At 36.0% G+C, this 19,752-nt stretch overlaps 1 protein-coding gene across 4 annotated transcripts in view; it reads left to right on the plus strand.

Moving 5' to 3' along the window:
* The window catches only part of PACRG (parkin coregulated), a 592,113-nt gene that overhangs the window by 93,227 nt on the left and 479,134 nt on the right, over positions 1–19,752 (plus strand). For all 4 annotated transcript variants that reach the window (XM_054254971.2, XM_054254972.2, XM_054254973.2 and 1 more), the window contains exon 2: positions 3,922–4,056. In XM_054254971.2, coding sequence (XP_054110946.1) covers positions 3,922–4,056 — 135 coding nt within the window. The remainder of the gene's footprint in view (positions 1–3,921; positions 4,057–19,752) is intronic.

Raw genomic sequence — 19,752 nt, forward strand, 5'->3', positions numbered from 1 at the left:
GCTTCAAGATCCAGAGTCTCATAATGTAATATATCAAATGTCCAGGTTTCACAAGAAAATCAGTAATGACACCAAGAATCAGGAAGATCTCAGAGTGAATGTAAAAATATAATAAACAGGTGCCAACACTGAGACAATGGAAGTGTTAGAAATGTCTAGGAAAGAGTTTTAAAGTAGTCACTGACAAAAATGCTTTATGAATACTTGTGACACATTTGAGACAATGAGAGTGGAAAGTCTCATAACAGAAGTGGATGATATAAAGAAGAACTAAATAGAAATTTTATAACTAAAAATACAACTCAAATTAAATAAAAGCATATTTGGGTTCAACAGCAGAATGCCGGAGGCAGAAGGAAGAATTCACAAACTTGAAGATAAAGCAGAAGTTTCCCAATCTGAGCGACAGAGAAAATAGGCTAAAAAAATAAAAAGTTTCAGTGATCTGTGGTACCATAACAAAAGATCTAACATTAATGTCATTGGAGTCTACAAGGAGAGGAGAAAGAAGCCAGGCCAAAAAAGTACTCAAAGAAATAATGCCTGAAAAATTCCTAAATTTGGCAAGAGACATGAACTTACAGGTTCACAAAGTTGAGCAAACTTTAAACAAGGGAAAAAGCAAAGAAATGCATGCAAAGGCACATTGTAATTAAACTTCTGAAAATTAAAGGCAGAGAAAAATCTTAGCATTCTAAAAAAAAATGACACCTTTTAAATAAGGGAAAGCAATAAAGCAGTATGAATGAAAGTGGATTTATCATCTGAAGCCATGAAGGCTAGAGGGAAATGGTACAGCATTTTCCAAGTGCTAAAGGAAAAAATCATGAACTTAAATCCTACATCCAGTTAAAATGTAGTTTTGGAAGTGCAGAAGAAATCAATAAAATTGGCCAACTTCTAGTAAGACTGACAAAGAAAAAAGAGAAAACACAAATTACGAAATATCAGAAATGGATAATGGATATCATAACATACCCTCTAGACATCAGAAGGATAATACAGAAAAACTACAAGCAATTCTTCACTTAAGTTTGACAACTTAAATAAAATCGGCCAATTACTCAGAAAATACATCTTACTGCAAGTCATCCAATCGGAAGCAGATTATTTGAGTAGCTCTATAACTTTAAAGGCTATTACGTTTGTAATAGAAAACTCCATATCAAAAAGTGACAGAAGAAAAATGACAGGAGCATATTGATTGATGCAGAAAAACACTGAAAAAATTGAACATTTAATTATAATGAAACACTCTCAGAAAAATGGGAATAGACGGGGAGAGGTACTCAATAAAGAGCATCTACAAAAAATTTTGCAACTTTGTTCCTAATAACCAAAACCAGGAAACAATGCATATGACCTCAGAGGTGGATGGTTACACAAACTGATATATCCATGCCGCAGAATACTATTCAGCATTAAACAGCAATGAACTATTGATACAGGTTGAGTACCCCTTATCTGAAATGCTTGTGATTCAAAGTATTTCAGATTTTTTATTTTTTCAGATATTGGAATATTTGCATTACATATACTTACCAATTCAGCATCTCTAATTTGAAAGTCTGAAATCCAAAATGCTCTCAGAAGCATTTCCTGTGAACACTGTCAGTACTCAAAACGTTTCAGGTTTTGGAGCGTTGCAGATCTTGAATTTTTGCATTAGGGATACTCAATCTGTACACACAACAACTTGTTATGATTCTACAGAGATTTATTTGAGTGAAAAAAGCTGATTCCAAAGGGTTACATGCTGTATGATTCTTGAAATAACAAAATTATAGAAATGAAGAGGGCATTTTTGTTTCTAGGAGACAAAGATTGAGGGGAAGAAAGAGTGTGGCTGCTATAAGGGCAAAAGGAGGGAGCTGTGTGGTGACAGAAATGTTCTGTGTCTTGTCTGTATCAATGTCAATAACCTAGTTGTGATATAGTACCATAGTTTGTAAGATACTCCATTAGGGAAAGCAAATACAGGTTATGTGTGTTCTTTGTGTGTTATTTCTTACAATTGCATATGGATCTATGATTGTCTTACAAAAGGTAAATAAGAAAACAAAATAAAATAAATGAGGCTTTTGCTGACCAGTAGTCAGAATTCTACGGTAACAATACACACATACATGCACATACATATATGCACTATACACTTGCACTATTGCACATGATTTACTATAAATATTTCTTCACACATTTATGCTCATTTAACTTGGTCAAGTTTTCTTTCTTTAGATTATATTATATCACTTTTTTAAGGGTGTTAAAATGATGCCTGTTGGTAGATGTTACTATCTATTTTTTCTAAAAAAATATAACTTTTTGGCAACATAAAAATTTGTCAATCACTTACCAATTTCCAAAAATGTGATTCAAGATTTACTTCTCCATGAATTTCAAAAGTCCAGGAACCATTACTCTACAATTTCCATGATAGTAATGTAGTTATAGGTCTTCTTTTTATATAGCCTCCAGCCCAAAGAGCTGAACAAAATATTGTCATCTACCTGTGGTTATTTAACAATTGAATGAATTTGAAAGTGGTAGCTATTAATTCTAGTATGAGAACAAATTCCTAATCTTCAATATGTAAAAGGAAATCTTCCTTCCTACTGGTAATACCCAATGCTGCCTCAATTACTCATATAATCATATACTGGGAGTAATGTGCTATGTAGTGAGTAAATTCTAAATGCTAATAAATGTGTCACCTCACTCTTCCACTCCACGTCAGCATTTAATCATTGTAATAAGGTCTTTCTTAACACTACACTTAATTTCAAATATAATCCTTTTATGTATGTATTAGATACAATGTATTTTTCATATCTAAAATATATAGTATATTTATTTTATATATTGTGCACTATTTAGATATATGTTAATATTCATTAAAATTGAAGTATTTAACAAAAATATTACAACTTAACAAAAAACCTTAAAATATTAAGTTATTTGCTATTTTGTCCATAGTATCATCAAAATAATCATGAATTTATTAATTTAATATATGAAACTACTAGTATTTATCTTATTTAATAAGCGGGAAAAACAATCGTGTTTAGACTATATGTAAGGAACCGAACAGTACACTCATTTTTTAAATAGTTTACCTACTACTTTCAATTTTGTAATGTAATGAATTAGGTCCAATGTAAATAATGCAGATTTAAAAGATGTGTTCAGTGTGAATAACTCTATAGGAAGACTTTTTTCTGTAATGACAATTTGAGTTTTGGAGATGGAAGTGTCTCATTGTTTCTCATTTCTCATCTGTTCTAATGCTACTTTCTTATGAATTTATGTTACCAAATGTATGCTATACACACGCACAGTAAGCCACATTTTCTTCTTCCTCATTCTCCAATTTATTAGTACTTTTATACCATATTTTAGTAGTTTTATTAATATTCATAAGAGAACATGTTCTGCCATTTTACATATATATAGAAATATCGAAAAGAAATGTTTTAAATTACTTCAGTATTCCGTAAAGTATATCAGAACAAATATTAAAATTTACAAGTATTTGAAATTGTAAAAGTTTTAACATTCTAAACTTAAGACACCACTATTAAAATGTTTTTCTTAAACATAATGTCAGTCTTCTCTTCCTTATAAAGTGATATTTTAAGTGACATTTTCTAGGAATGCTTTTCAAAGTAGCTTGAAATAAAGTAGACTTTAAATAGTGATTATAAAAGAATTTTCTTCCTCAGGTGTTTGTATTAACAGATTTCTGTTGTCCCTTATTAGATAATGTGGTTTTATCTTCCATATTTATACAAACTGAAATCTTTAAAAACAGAAAGTCTTTTTATTGTGGATTTTTTTTTTTTTAGTATGTCTTAAAACCTCATCTCTATGGTTTTTCTTGTTATTTATTTATTTGTTTGTTTGTTTGTTTATTTTTCCATTAAGGTGAGAGGCCCTCCAGTTGCAGGGGCATTTAAAGAAAGACCAACCAAGCCCACGGCATTTCGGAAATTCTATGAGAGAGGTGACTTCCCAGTTGCCCTTGAGCATGATTCGAAAGGAAACAAAATCGCCTGGAAGGTAAGTCAGGGCACAGCTGTGCCAGCCAGCTGCACTTGCTAAAGTGACATCTCCCAGTGCCAAACACACATGGCTGCTAAGTAAATAAACTGGAGTCATTTCTCAGCAAATGGAAGATGGTGGGTAAGCTCTTTGAGAAAGCCCCCGTGTGTCAGCCATCCACCTTGACTAACAATTAAATTATAGCCTGCAAAGAAGAAAATGACAGAGTTGCTTTGCCTTAGAGAATTGTCTGCTGCCCAATTCATCTCTATTTTTATGAGAACCTGGCAGCCCGGCCCGTTTCAGGCAGTCCGTCAAATGATGGAACTGGCGGCTGGATACGGAGAGCAACAGCCATTTATCTCCCCCAGATTTCACCTTCCTGCAGGACACTTCCAAATGGAAGCTTTAATTACCTAAATGGATAGGTCAAGATTGTCTGCTCTGGAAATGCAGAGTAGAATACAAAAGCAGGCCGATCCCAGTCCTGGCTCTCCTCTCCGTCCCCGCCTGTGTCAGCCGGCGCGAGGCCTGTCACACGTGCCCTGTTAGAGGCTGACCTCCACCGCCGAAGCCATTACAGCACAGACATTTTTCTGACAAAAGGTTAATTGGCTTCAAAATAAACGTCTTGCCTAATGACTCCATTCTAATGTGGTTGTGTTCCTTTATAAAAGGCTCACTGATGCTATTTGTAAAAACTTGCCAATCTCTTAACCGGAGAAGGCTTTTACATTTAATTTGAAAAATAAATAAATAAATAAATGCTGGTCCCTAACCGGCTTCTGCTATTTAATTATTGTTGTTATCAAAGACTGCTTTTGTTGATTTTTATCAGCTGAAAGGGCTTCTCTGCCTTCAAACAGCAAAGCAGTTGTGCACACTCATGAGTATCACGTCAGGTTAAGGACAAGAAAAGGTTCTGGCCAAATACCAGTTAAATTAAGCAATTGACACATTTAACTAGGAAGTCCAGCAGTCATGGCCAAAAGCAAATTGGGAATTGTTTGTAATTACTAATAAATAAATGTATATTAAAAATAAAATTACAAATTCAAGAAATCAAATTAAATAGCTTAAAAAGGTGCATTAAAATTAAATGCTTCTACCTGTATGGAAACACTGAAAGGGTTATTTGCATTATATCTAGTATGTCTTTTAAAATATTTGCATATCGTTATCAAACATTTCTGACTCTTCAACAGTCATCTGGTATTCAGTTATTGAACTTAGAATTATTCCAAACTACAAGAAGAACTTGGTGGTATCTTATTAGGAAACCTTGCTATAAAATTTTTTGGGTTGGGGAAGAGGTGAGTAACGTTGTATATCTTTTCTATGATAATGTGTTAGAGTGTGAATTTGTTAAGTGAAAATGTACATATGATGAGAAAAAATTTATAGCGAGTATATCTAACTTTTATACTTTAATCTTAATATAACTATGTATTTCCAAAGTTTTGTTCAGATTTTTGGATTCATTTATATTTGATTGGCTGCAAGGATTTTGTGTTTGCCTGTCTATGTACTGGTTCCTACAAGATAACACAGTGGCATTTCTTTAAAACGTGATTCCTGTTGAGCAGAATAATATGTTATAAATTATTTATAAAAAGTGAGTGTCTTTTGGTGTTTTAGGTAATTATAACCTACACATAAGTTGTATTAATGAAAATAATTTATATAGGTTTATTGTGATTCAAATAATTTTATGAGCGACCTTTAGAAGTATAAAAAAACTAGAAAAAATTCATTTTGAAAATAAATTATAAATAAAAATATGAGATGAATTATTTTCTTTATCTTTGATAAACCAACAGTCAGCAGGGATATAAAATGCTTTTCTTTTTTATGGGTGTATTAATTCTCTTAAGTTACGATTGATTATAGAACTGGTTCAGCGGGCTAAAAAGTAATAAAAAGAAGAAACAATTTATTTGCTGTCACCGGTCGTACAATAGCATAAGTTTAGAACAACATCTTCATTCTGGAAGCTGTGGACTTCTTTTAGAGAGTTGCTGCTACATTTTAATTGTATTACTATAACATTGAAGGTAAGACGTTAAGATTATTGAGCATTGGCTTGTGAACCATCTATCCGTCATTTCACATTTATTTCTTGGCGCATGTGATGAGAAGACAGTCGTGCTAAATGGGACTAGGGACGCGTTTTAGGATGCCGTTCCGAAGGAAGGAGTCTTGAGTGTTGAAGGAAGCAGGGCCATCTGTCCCCCACAAAAAAACAAATAGCAAAAGTCAAGACCCTGCATTCCTCTGTGAGTGTGGGCACAGCACAGGTGTCTGCTCACGCAAACCTCTCATCTTGATGTCGTGGCTCATCCCTCACTGTGGGCTCCTGAGGAGCGGTGCTGCCCTCAGAGGATATTGGCCCTCCCTCAACTCTCCTCAGACACCCTAGGGACTCCAAGTGGATTCGTGAGCAGCTGAAATGATGTGCGTAACTAAGTGATAAGCAGGTCTCTTTCTGTTTCTGTTTCTTTTCTCTTTTTTCTTAAATTGTACTTTAGGTTCTGGGGTACATGTGCAGATCATGCAGGATTGTTGCATATGTATATACATGGCAAGATGATTTGCTGCCTCCATCCCCATCACCTATATCTGACTTTTCTCCCCATGTTCTCTCTCCCCACTCTCCCCACCCCCTGCTGTCCCTCTCCTAGCCACCCCCCTACAGACCCCAGTGTGTGATGCTCTCCTCCCTGTGTCCATGTGTTCTCATTGTTCAACACATCTATGAGTGAGAACATGCAGTGTTTGATTTTCTGTTCCTGTGTCAGTTTGCTGAGAATAATGGTTTCCAGATTCATCCATGTCCCTACAAAGGATACGGGGTCGGTTTCTTTTATCCGTTTTTTGAGAGAGCCTGTGACTCTGAAGGACTTAGGAGGCCCTGCTCTGAACCTACACACAGGATGCCCCAGCCTCTCAGTCTGTGAAGGTGCTGGTCTAGGGATCACTCCCCAGGTCCCCAGATTCCTCTTCTGCTTGTTCTGGATTAGCTGACCCTATCTTTACCATATTAGGAGCCATCATATGTTCTTGAAGTATCAGAGGCACCCTATGGAAACATCAGAAAATAGAAGTGAGAGTTAGAGACAGACGGATGTTTTCGCATGCTTAGGTTTCTCAGTCCACATCCTGCTCTCAGCACCGGTTTCGTGCACATGAAAGTGGTCGTTTGTTCAGATGCTAAAACAATGTGGCAGGCTGCATGTCGTCTCCCCAGTTTAGTCTATTTCTTGTGGCATCTCTGAAGATTGCAGCAGTGTCTGATCCAACTTTCTGCAGTGGTGGAAATGTTCTACATCTGCACTATCTGATATAGTACAACTGGCCATATGTGGTGGTTAAGCACTTGAAATGTGCCTACTGAGACTGAGGAACCAATTTTTAATTTTACTTAATTTTAATTTAAATAGCCACATGGTTACAATATCAGACCGTGCAGCTCCAGATTGAGATAGTGGCAGTCAAAAATAAATGCGCGAATCTGCTACTTAGATAGAAGGCTATCAGTATGTTAGAATTATTATTATTAAAGTGAAAAAATGGGACTCATCTCTGCATTTTTGTGTCATGGTTTTCTATGCATATCATAAATTCCTTGGTAAATATGAGAAAAGTTTTGCAAAATGTTCATAGTGAAAATTTCTATATGTAATCAATGGCAAGTTCATGAGCTATGGAAGGTGAATAGATCTCATTTCAAATATGAAATGTACCAGGCAAGCCCAGGAATAGGTTTTTTTTTAATTTTTAAATTTTCATTTTGTAAATATGGCTAAAGAATTCTTGATTATCAATGGTTGTAATCCTAAAAAAATAAGGATTACATAAACAAAAAAATGTTAATCTGTTTCTTTTGCTACATTTTTCTTGACGGCTCTAAAATTTGGGAAACACGGCTGTTGATTCTGTGACTGTCTTCAATATCCACCTCACAGGCAACAAACGAGAAAAGAGCGAAGCCGTCTGGATAAATTACAAAGCAGATAATCAGATGAACGATGGGATTTCCAAAATTGTGTTTGAGTTCTCTCATCTTAAATTGCCATCTTTTAATTTTCTGTCCTGCTTTACTATGAATCGCACACTTCTGAGGACGGTGATCAGGGTGGGGACAGGGCTCTTCATAAAGGTTTCCGAATGGGCATCTGGAGAGAGAAGAAATGCTAAATGAACTGGCAATATACACAGCACATTGCCTTCACCTCTGCTGTGTAAATAAAGATCGAACAGAAGCATGCAAGTGTTTTGAAATGGTCACTTCAATAGAGACCTCGAGAGAAAAGATGAAGATAAATACCTGAGACACTGTCAATTTTTAAAAATAACTACATGGTATTATAAACCATTCGTTTATTTTGAAGATGGAAACAGCTACAGCTTCACAAAGATGTCTCTAAAATCTTTCCCTTTGTAGCATTTGATGTGGTAGATACTAATGCAGGCCATCTTTCTCCAGGATAATGTGCAATGTCACAGAGTATGATGCACTCTAAGACAGTCATGTTTTCCACTAAATTTCTAATAACTAGGCATAAGAATGTCCCAGGTATCAGAGATCTTTGAACAGGAAATAGGTAACCCTGTAACCCTCTAGGAAAATCAGGATATAATACCCACCCTTTCACAAATGCAGCCAAATCACAGACCTCTCAAATTTGAAAGGGAGAAACTCAAAATGGACTTGCACTTTGTCCAAAATTGCCCCCTTCCCCCTCCCCTGCCACCCACAGCACCTAATCATTCCACACCTGGCAATGTCATGGTGAGCCTTGTCCAGAGTAGCAGAGATGCCAGAAGACTTTCTGCATTCTTGTTTTTCCTTCTTTGACATATAAATGATATTCCATAGCCACCTGTATTGAAATAAAATTAATAAAGCCAGAACTGATACACTGGAGCAGGTGTATGTGAAAATGGACTTGGGCAGCCTCTATTCACTGCCAGAAATGCATCTTCCTCACTGGCCTGTTAGCGATACATAAAATTTCACCATGGACACAAATTTCCCCTTAGGCTTATGTAGTAATTGGTTCTGTGGATAAAACTTAGATCTCCAGACTTTGTTTTGTATTAAAAAATGACTTCTTAATATTAATCAGGTAACTATAAGCATTTAATGCATTTTACAAATAAATGTCGACATAAATGTGTCATTTATATATTCTTACCTCATTTTTGAATAAATTCAAATGGATTTAGATTGTCTTTAAAAAGCTGTGAAATACATGAAGTCGGCATAAATAAGAGATGAGAGAAATGAAAACCATAGGGACCCAAAATGGAGCCAATAACAATGTTAGAAAAAATAGGCACATCCTGAAATCCTATAAGGCAGAGATCTTTGTCTGTATTTCTGGTTGGTTTACTTACTGTCCTGGTACCTAGAACAATGCTGTTGCAGGGTGGGCATCCAGAGATGTTTGATGAATGAAAATAAAGCATACAGGAGCTGATTATTTTTAAGTTTTATTTCCCTTACTTTATAGGCCTCATTTTCCTTATCTGTAAATGACAACAATGTACCAGGTGGTTCCTATGGCCCTTTTAAATTATGAGCATTCAAATGAATTTTGTTTCGTAATTGTTAAAATAACTGTATTTTGAGATGTTTGTGGAATACTTCAAAGAAAAATATTGAGTAGAAATTTGCCAAAGGGATCAATTCTTCTGGTAGCAAAATGGAAATACTAGCAGCAGCACATTTAATTTGAATCCCCAGAACTTCGTTTCCAGAATGATATGCAGTGGTCTTGAGGGGGTTGAACGTTTATCACAAGAATGCTCTTTAGATTATACACAAATGTTTTCCAATGACTACTCATCCCTTAAAGTTTGCTTTCAAAATGAAAAGTTCACTTGCCTTTCTCAAGGACTGAAAATATATGTCCCACTTGAACGCCCAAGTAAAGGAAAAGCTGTGAATGAATTAATTACATGCATAAATCAGTCTTTGTAATTTCACTGATGGTGTCTCAGACAACACCTTTAATTATGTCTTGACTGGCAATTCCATTCAGTATTTCTTCTCTGGCATTTTCTCCTTTTTTTCTAGTTCATTTTATTTCTCAGCAGCCTTGGTATTCATGAACTATAAAAAGCTCTGTCAATGTGACTGTTTTCATTGACATAACTGATAATTTCCTAGTAGGAAAAACAGTTATTGCATATAATTATTATAAAAGCGTGCACACATTTTCTTACAATTAATATCAGCCCCCAATCAGGATAGCTCATTATCTGTAAATATTATTGCCTTTTAAAGTAAACCACACTGTGATGTGATACACGATCCATTCGCTCTCAGTATATTCACAAGATTCTGTAATTTTGAGTTATAATTTAGTCCCTCAGTACCTTCAATTTCTTAATGTTTCAATTTCTTAAGGATTTAAAAAATTAATGCTATATCTATTGCCCCCAAGGTAAAACTGATATTGACTTTTGAAACCTTGCAGGTAAATTTATTTGAGCCGAATAATTTGTTTCACATCAAGGAGAATGAATGTTCTCTTAGAATTGTCCTGGGCTTCTATTTCTTTTGATAACTGCCAGAGCTTGAGTTTGGATAACAGGACTTAGCAGAATTTGCAAGGCAAATTTTACAAAAGAAGTGATAATTTACCTGATTTTTGTACAAGAGATCTGCCATGTTTCCACATTATTTCCTTTGTGATTAATTAATAGACAGAGCTTATTCCAGAAATCTTGAAAAAAAAAATCCTCTGGCAATGAGTGTACTATTCTTGTTTTTTTTTTTTTTGAGGAGGGGACTGCATACACAATTAATGCCATTCTTTTGTTTGATATAAATTGCTACATCTTAAAAGTGTATAGCATGAAAATATAGTCATGTATCAGAAATAACTTTTATTTAAATTGGTTAGATGACCTCTGAAAACCAGATGAAAGATTTTCTGCTGAATGGGCTGGTGCTCCCTGCTGCCTATATAATTTATGTGAGAAATTAGTGCAAATGGTTCACTTTTATGGAGCAGAGCTGCTTGTAGCAAGCCTGCAGAAACAATTTTCCCCCAAGCCTCCATCTGTTCTTCAAACCAGGGCATATGCCATCTCATCGAGCTTGAAAGTCAACTGATTTATAACTCCTAGAAAGTGCATAGATTGAAAAGAAAGGTCGACTGCTGCTCTGTGACAGTGATTTGTTTGGCATTGGCTAAAGACAATTCACATTACCAGGGACCCAAGGGGAAACAAGAAATGTTGTAAGTTTCAGATCTCAGTAGACTGTCAAGTAGAAGAAAAACAAATCACTCGTGCTTTTTAAGTCAGACGACCACCCTGGCTGAAAACTAGAAGAGGTCTTGGTAGTGGTAAGGGTGCCGCAGCCAAGCTGCCACCCGTATTGTCACTTAGCATGCCATGAAGAAATGTGTCACTGCCACCCTCTCAGTGGTAAATGTTGCCATTGTAGAAGTATCAGTACTCTAATTTTTAAACCAAAAGTGTGTGTCGCTGCTTGTCAGAATGTTCTCTTTGGAGACACAAATTGATCTTTGACGAATTCCCTATACCTGCCCGAAGTGAATCGCCAGTTCTGTTCGAATTAGTAATTTAATGAGTGGTTCACTCCAGTGTGATCACTCATCACATGTCTCTTCTCTTTGCTGAAACACCATTGAGATCAAAAGTTCTTTGACAGATGACAAATGAATCAGATTGGCAGTTTGCTTGTAAACAAACAAACAAAAAAATCATTCTTTGTTTGATGTTTTTATTTGAGTAGTCGAAGTGTCATCCTCAGATAACAACTTTTAGTATATTGATGTTTTTGTTCAGTCTTTTTTCTACATGTTTGTTTTTTATTTTGTTGAAACTGTGTTTCATGTGATAATTTTTGAAGAACTCAAAGGGACATTCATGGTCCTAATTAAAAGAGGAGATTGATAGTGGACATACTGCCATAAGAATTCTACTAGTTTTCTCCAGTTTAATGACAATGAAAAAGAAAATCACCTTTTAATGTGCAGTTTTAAGTTTCCAGTGATCATTACTAAGACCTTTGGAAAGGAGATACCCAAACACATTTCTATGCAAAGCTCCATGTTAGTAGGGATGCGCACACATGGCTTTTCCTGTAATAATATTCGTGGCATGGTGCCCAACCGTGTAAGCAGGCTTGCCATTGTGAGCATACCTTTAGCGTGTTTTTGAAGAGAATAGTAACTACTATTTTTATAAAGTTCATTATGTATGAAGCACATTTCCTGCTATTGGGAAAAGTATACAAATGGACATAGTTGATGGAATCATTTTAAAGCCAACCTCTGCCCGTACTCTAAGACACTTTCTTTACAACAAATAATCCTACAGAATTACCAATATTTGGTTCCAGTCTGAAGAAAGGAAAACCCATCAACCTTAGCTATAAATTCTCAAGTTTTGAGTTCTTATTTAGACCGAGCTCTCTATGTTCATGCATATTTTTAAGCATTTTAAAAACACAGGTGTATGGTTTGAATATTTCTGAATTCTTGAATATCTTGAAAATATAAAATTTCAACTTTCATATACATGAAACACAATTTAATATTCCATTTGAAGAAATGAAATTGATGAAACGCATTAAGAATGAATTAATGAATTCAAAAGAATAAAATTAACGTTCTTAAATTCTGATTGTTTCCTTTCATATTTCTTTAGAAGATAACATCTTTATATTCTATTAATAACATGATTGCCGAAAAATTCCCACGAGCCTGATTTTATTCCTTTAATGCTGATCTGTTCTTGTTTCTTTGTCAGGCTTGACAGCCTTGGTAATTGTAATTAAGAGTTGCCGGCGGGCGCGGTGGCTCAAGCCTGTAATCTCAGCACTTTGGGAGGCCGAGGTGGGTGGATCACGAGGTCAAGAGATCAAGACCATCCCGGTCAACATGGTGAAACCCCGTCTCTACTAAAAATACAAAAAATTAGCTGGGCATGGTGGTGCGTGCCTGTAATCCCAGCTACTCGGGAGGCTGAGGCAGGAGAATTGCCTGAACCCAGGAGGCGGAGGTTGCAGTGAGCCGAGATCACACCATTGCACTCCAGCCTGGGTAACAAGAGCGAAACTCCGTCTCAAAAAAAAAAAAAAAAAAAAAAAAGAGTTGCTTCCGTGTATTTTTCTTTTCCTTTTGTGTTTCTTCCTTTACCATGGTAAGCTTATTGTCCACTCACTTGAAACTTTTTTTCAACTGAGGAAGTTTTCTTTTCTAATATTACTTATTGTAACTGTGTCATAATTTTTCTGTTTTCCTTCTTAGAATGAATATTATACATAGATTATGCATGTATATTCTATCATTATTTCCCTTAATATTTTTATCTCTTTATCTGTTTTGACTTCTGCCAGAGCTTTCTTCCGTTTCCTGTTTTGTTGACATCGATCTATCCATTACTGTCCCGAGTTCAAGCTTTAGCTGTGCGGAGGTAGACTGTCCCGCACCTGGCCAGTACCCAGTCTCTAGCCTGAGAGTTCCATCTGGTCCTGTTCTGTTGGCCTAAAAGGGGTCTTTGTAACTTCTGACACTGAGTTAGGTAGAGTCCACAGACACCTATAATCCCTAAAATGCTCAGGGACCCAGCTCTGTCTTACTCTGCCTTTACCTATAGCATTTTGCTTGTGGGACACACACCTTTCTAGGACAGAATGCGACGTGGTACCAGAAACCTCTTCCTGTCCCTACTTCCTGATCTGTTGTTTCCGAAGTTGACTGTGAATGGATGTACGAAGGGTGAATGGAAGTGGATAGTGCTTTGTCCTGAAAGACAGCTGCTTCAAGGTAGCAAGCCAGTGGCCTAGTCACCCTTCACACACATCCCCTCCCCCCACCTCGACCATCACCTTTTAAGCCAGGCCTTTTGTTTCTGACAGGGCCGGAAAGGGGGATCAGAAAGTGTGGGACAGGTGAGAAAGCTGCCTACCTACCTTTGGATTGGTGCCTCTGGTTGCAAAACATAAGCTGACTATGAATTGTGGTTTTCCAACCCAATTCTATCGATCTCATTTTCTGTAGAAATTCCTTTTCGTTTCTGTCTGCACATTTGTTATTATACTGATTTTCCATTGCATGTTGAGTTTTCCTCTTTTTCTATATCTTCATAGATAATTTTGTGGTATGTTGGGAGACACTGTGTCAGAGATTCATATTTAAAAACATTGGGTCCAATTGGGGTTTGTGCATTAATAGACTATATGCCTTTGCAGAGAAGTTATGTGATCTCATTAACACTTAGGCTACGGTGACCTGTCTATTCGTAAAGGAATTGAGTACTTATAATGGGTAAGACATGGTGCTGGGCTCTGTAACCTGCATAATATGAGTTCTGGTCTTAAGAAGCTCTGGGCTGGAATAGATCACTATTCAAGGAAGATACTGAAAGTCCTTTCAAAGAGTATATATCAAGTCTCAAAACAGATTGCTTCTATTTGCATAGATCACAATTCTTAATCCTTTATGCAGTATGTGTTAAACATTTGCTACTTTAATCATCTGGTTCAAAAAATTTTTTAGATAAACTTTTCAAATTGAGAGGCTCTATACAATTTTCGCCAGTTCATAAATGGTTATCTATTTCAGTGAGTGGTTTGCTGACACTTTCATTTTTCTCATATTTCAGTTTTTTTAATTGTCATGTTAAGAAATAATAAATTTTACCTTTAAAATGACCTTTAGGTAACCAATCCACATATCTGTATAGCTTACATATTGTGGCAAACCCAAGTATCAATAAGATATTACTGATTTCAATGTTCTACTCTGTACTTTGAAATAAACACTTTGAAAACAATTTTTTTAATCTATTTATGAATTATAAAGATCTATTGTGCTTGGGATTCAGTCTAATTTAAGTCTGAAGACTTCTGGAGTCATGACTGAATACAAGCTGGACTTTCTCATTCCGGCTTCCACGTCTCTGTATCTCTTTCTCTTATTTTCTATCTTTTTCTTCACTGTGTTTCATTCACTTTTTAATCACTGTGTTGTCGGTGATTTTCTCAACTCTGTCTTCCAACTTATTAATTTACTAGTTTAATCTACTGTATAACTTGTTGAAATTTTTTCAAATTTATTTTCAGTGAATATCAATCCTAGAATTTATATTTGTTTATTAAAAAGATCTGCCTATTCTTGTTTTCATTTCTTTTCCTCACTTTATGATTTCTCTTACTATCTTTATCAGATTGTATTTTTTTTTGTACAATTATATAGGTTCTTTTTCACACTCGTCTATTATCTTGAGTTCCTGTTGTGTGAATTGGAATCTGCCTTCCATGGGAGTCCCTCATGTCCTGGTTTCTGAAGGCACCCCTGTGGTGTCCTTTCAGGTTCCCCTGTACAGGACATACATTCTGAACCACTTTTTATGTGAATCAGGCTTCAAGGTTCTTCACTGGGCCACTCTAGATTTGAGTTTCCCTTACATTTCTGGGATCTTGTGTTTGCCTATCTTACTTTGAAGAACGGCTATTTTTTTTCTAACTTTTCATCCAGTATTTTTAACTTTTATGGCCATATTGACCAGAGGTCTTTCTATTAATTCTATAAAATTGTTTTCTCAATTAACCTAATATCTTCTCTTAGATGCAGAGAAAAGTACCATCTTGAGATGTAATCTTTCCTCAATGTTAGGCCAATTCTAATACTTTCTCAAATAAAAAAAGATCAGTGGAATAAAATATGTTTTGTATTTCTCATGGAAGTCCCTTTTTGTAAGGAAATATAATTGGCTAACACGTATTGCATGATTGCGTATGTTTGTGTGTAGTCAAAAACACATAAATTAAAACTCCGTTGAACATAGCAAAATTTGGGTTTGGAAAAATCACAAGGAAAAAACATAAAAACAAAAAAATGTATGTGCATGTATATGTGTGTATTTACATGTACATGCAAATGTGTAGACATTTTGTTTCTATTTCAGTACAGGAGTAAAGATTTTACTTTTCATATTGTAAAATTAGGGTGGATGGGTTATCCTAAGGATACCTTTATCTTCTCAATATTTACATCTATTAATATGAATCTCTTGAGAAGCATTAAGCCTTCCATTGGAAAACATCTTTCAAATGCTTTCCATTTGCATTAAGTTGTATAACATTTTGCTAAACATTATTAAATACTTTTTTTAAGTCAACAAAGTATAGCACTGGATTGGATATAATTTAATGTTTAGAAATCATCTTCACAGAAAGAATGACTGTAGACTTATTGATTTTAATTCTTGAAGAGTTGCTTGGGTAATGATTAAATAATTTATATATGTACAAAAAGATTATTCATTTACATAAATTTTTATTTATATAATTTAAATGCATTATGAGAAGTGCTAGTGTATTAGATTGGTAAAATTAAAGCCACACGTCAAAAAGTACAAAAGTTAAGGTTTTTATAATTCTGTTTGGGAATCTCTAGCTTTTTCTGTTGCTGTGGGTTATAATTTCAACATAGCATTATTATAACTTACTACATTTAATAAACTAACAATTGGGAATAGCTTCAAATCTCAAGCAGCGATTTAGCAGATGGTTCATTTCATGAGAAAGAAATATGGACTATGGTAACTATGACTGCTGTTAGAGAAATGGAAGGAAGTGTAAGTAAAATGTATTGGTTAGTAGCAAAATTACCCGTAATATTTTGTCTGGCCAATAATATTAGAATGCAGATCAATTTGTACAAATAATGAACACCACAACCAAATGAATACCCCTCTATGGAATATACTAGTTTTGCAGAAAACCTTTTTGGTAAGATATTTGGCGTGTATTGCTGTAAAACATCATGATTCGGCTTCCTAAACAATATTTGTTTTTTCTCATCATTTGCCGCCTTGTACTTGATACATCAGACATCTCTGTGCGTGTAGATGACCAAACATGCTGTTTCCCCTTTCATCTCTGAACCTACACCATTCTGGCCTCTCTTGAATGCCTCCATAGCCTCCACATCCACCTCCTCTGCTCGGCCTCTAACTGCTTATCTGCTTACACCTGGCTCAGCTCTTACAGTCTCCTGAAAGTCTTTCCTGACTTTCCCAGGCTGGATTGAATGCCCTTCTCCGGGAAGCCAACGTGCGCTATTACTGCTCAGGCGCGGTGGCTCAAGCCTGTAATCCCAGCACTTTGGGAGGCCGAGGCGGGTGGATCACGAGGTCAACAGATGGAGACCATCCTGGTCAACATGGTGAAACCCCGTCTCTACTAAAAATACAAAAAATTAGCTGGGCATGGTGGTGCGTGCCTGTAATCCCAGCTACACAGGAGGCTGAGGCAGAATTGCCTGAACCCAGGAGGCGGAGGTTGCGGTGAGCCGAGATGGCGCCATTGCACTCCAGCCTGGGTAACAAGAGCGAAACTCCGTCTCAAAAAAAAAAAAAGAAAAAAGATAGTGTTTTCATGTCCCCCCTCAAGATGGTGGACTGCAGAAGGCTGGAGCAGGATTATTTAACTTTGACCTACCTTAGTCCCTGATACAACATGAGTAAATACTTTAAGGCTGATGTCTCAAGTGATTCATTAAAATACAGTTTTATACTTTTCACATATCTTTATTTGTTGAATACTGTAGAAATTCTCATCTACTTGAGAACCAAGAATGAGGGTGGTTATCTGTGACTTTGAGATTTTCTTTACAGGCTCCATAGATCTTTTGATAGCTCTATTTATTTTTGTTTTCTTATAGAATGTAGTTTGCACTACTTTTATTTATTTATTTTTTTTTAAATTTTTTATTGGATTATAGGTTTTGGGGTACATGAGCAGAGCATGCAAGACAGTTGCGTAGGTACACACATGGCAGTGTGCTTTCTTTTCTTCTCCCCTTCACCCACATTTGGCATTTCTCCCCAGGCTATCCCTCCCCACCTCCCCCTCCCACTGGCCCTCCCCTTTTCCCCCCAATAGACCCCAGTGTTTAGTACTCCCCTTTCTGTGTCCATGTGTTCTCATTTTTCATCACCCACCTATGAGTGAGAATATGCGGTGTTTCATTTTCTGTTCTTGTGTCAGTTTGCTGAGGATGATGTTCTCCAGATTCATCCATGTCCCTACAAACGACACAAACTCATCATTTCTGATTGCTGCATAATATTCCATGGTGTATATGTGCCACATTTCTCCAATCCAGTCTATTGTCAATGGGCATTTGGGTTGATTCCAGGTCTTTGCTATTGTAAACAGTGCTGCAATGAACATTCGTGTGCATGTGTCCTTATAGGTTTGCACTACTTTTAAAACCTGTATCATATCAACTCACTGAGGATTGCTTATTGCTGAAGAAAAGTATTTGTTTATTTAAACTCCAGTGAGGTGATCATATTTAAATTGCATTCTTATCTGTATGTTGTCTTTAAATATGCGCTGTCCAGTTGGTGCCTATGTGACTTGTAAGAAGCATCATTTATTTGCTAGACATTACCTGAGTACCTACGAGGTGCTGGATCCTGTTCTACTCTGAAAATACAGCAGTGAATGAAACAGTAAATCCTCTGTGCTCATGGAGCTTCCACTACAGTAGGGAAAACTAAACAACCAAACAAATAAATGTAGACACGGATAAATGGTAATCGTATGAAGAAACATAAAGCCGGGCGAAAGAGAGAGTTGTGAGAGGATATAGTGCCCTTTCATGGGGTGGTCAGAGGAAATTTTTTAAATAAAGTGACATTAATGTGTAGGCCACTTGGCAATATTGTCTAAATTATTTTTTAAAATAAGAGTCCTAACTCAATACATTTCCCTATTTAAAATGCAGTGATATCAGAGAATAATGCAATGAAAATAATCAAATAAATGGTGCACTTTCAGGACCTAGTACTGAAAATCCGTGTAAGAGGTATAACCCACCACTAAAGAATTAACAAATTATATTTTAATTAAATTTTTATTCCACGAAAACTCTAATTAAGGGATCATGAATGACTGTGTTTTGTACATTTCAACATAAATATTTTATGAGTTTATGCAAATATAGATTTCCTTTGTGAAAAGTACTTTTCATATTTCAAAAATAAGAAAAACCTAAATAGCCAAGCAAATCCATTTTTCATGTCCCCTTCCTCTCTTCTTTTGAAAGTAAAATCATTACTAGCGAGGAGATTTAGAAAAACAAACAAGAAATGATGAGACACATGTGAGCAGATACCTGTGGATACAGAAATGTCATATCCAGATTTTCTTTAGGGAGGGGACATGAACACAAGCCCCAAATGCAGGCAAGGCCTGGCCTGCCGGGAAGGCACATTCAGACGGATTCACAGCTCGGGAGCTTTTTTGGGATACAAATATAAAAAAGTTTCTGCTGTGGCAGTTGTGTAATATGGTGTCTCTGAGAAATTAATGGAATTAAATGAAAAGCGATGAAGCGGAGTGTTAAAGATGCGCACGATTCATTTGTTTCTTCTGACAGTTCTTTCATCCATCACACATTCCGGAAGGTGGCAGTTTATTAAGTGCAGGGAAAATCGCCGGTGATAAAGGCCTTTGTGCAGTGTGTACAATTAGTCATAAGTGCAGTCATGAGCTGCATAATGCGGTTTTGGTCAATGATGAACTGCGTATCTGGTGGTGGGACCATGAGATTATAACGGATCTGAAAAATTCCCACGGTCCAGCAATGGCACAGCCATCGTATCGTCAGCACCATACATTGCCTTTTCTCCGCTTAGAGACAAAAATATTTA

This window comes from Callithrix jacchus, chromosome 4, assembly GCF_049354715.1.
Source record: "Callithrix jacchus isolate 240 chromosome 4, calJac240_pri, whole genome shotgun sequence".
Lineage (NCBI taxonomy): Eukaryota > Metazoa > Chordata > Mammalia > Primates > Cebidae > Callithrix > Callithrix jacchus.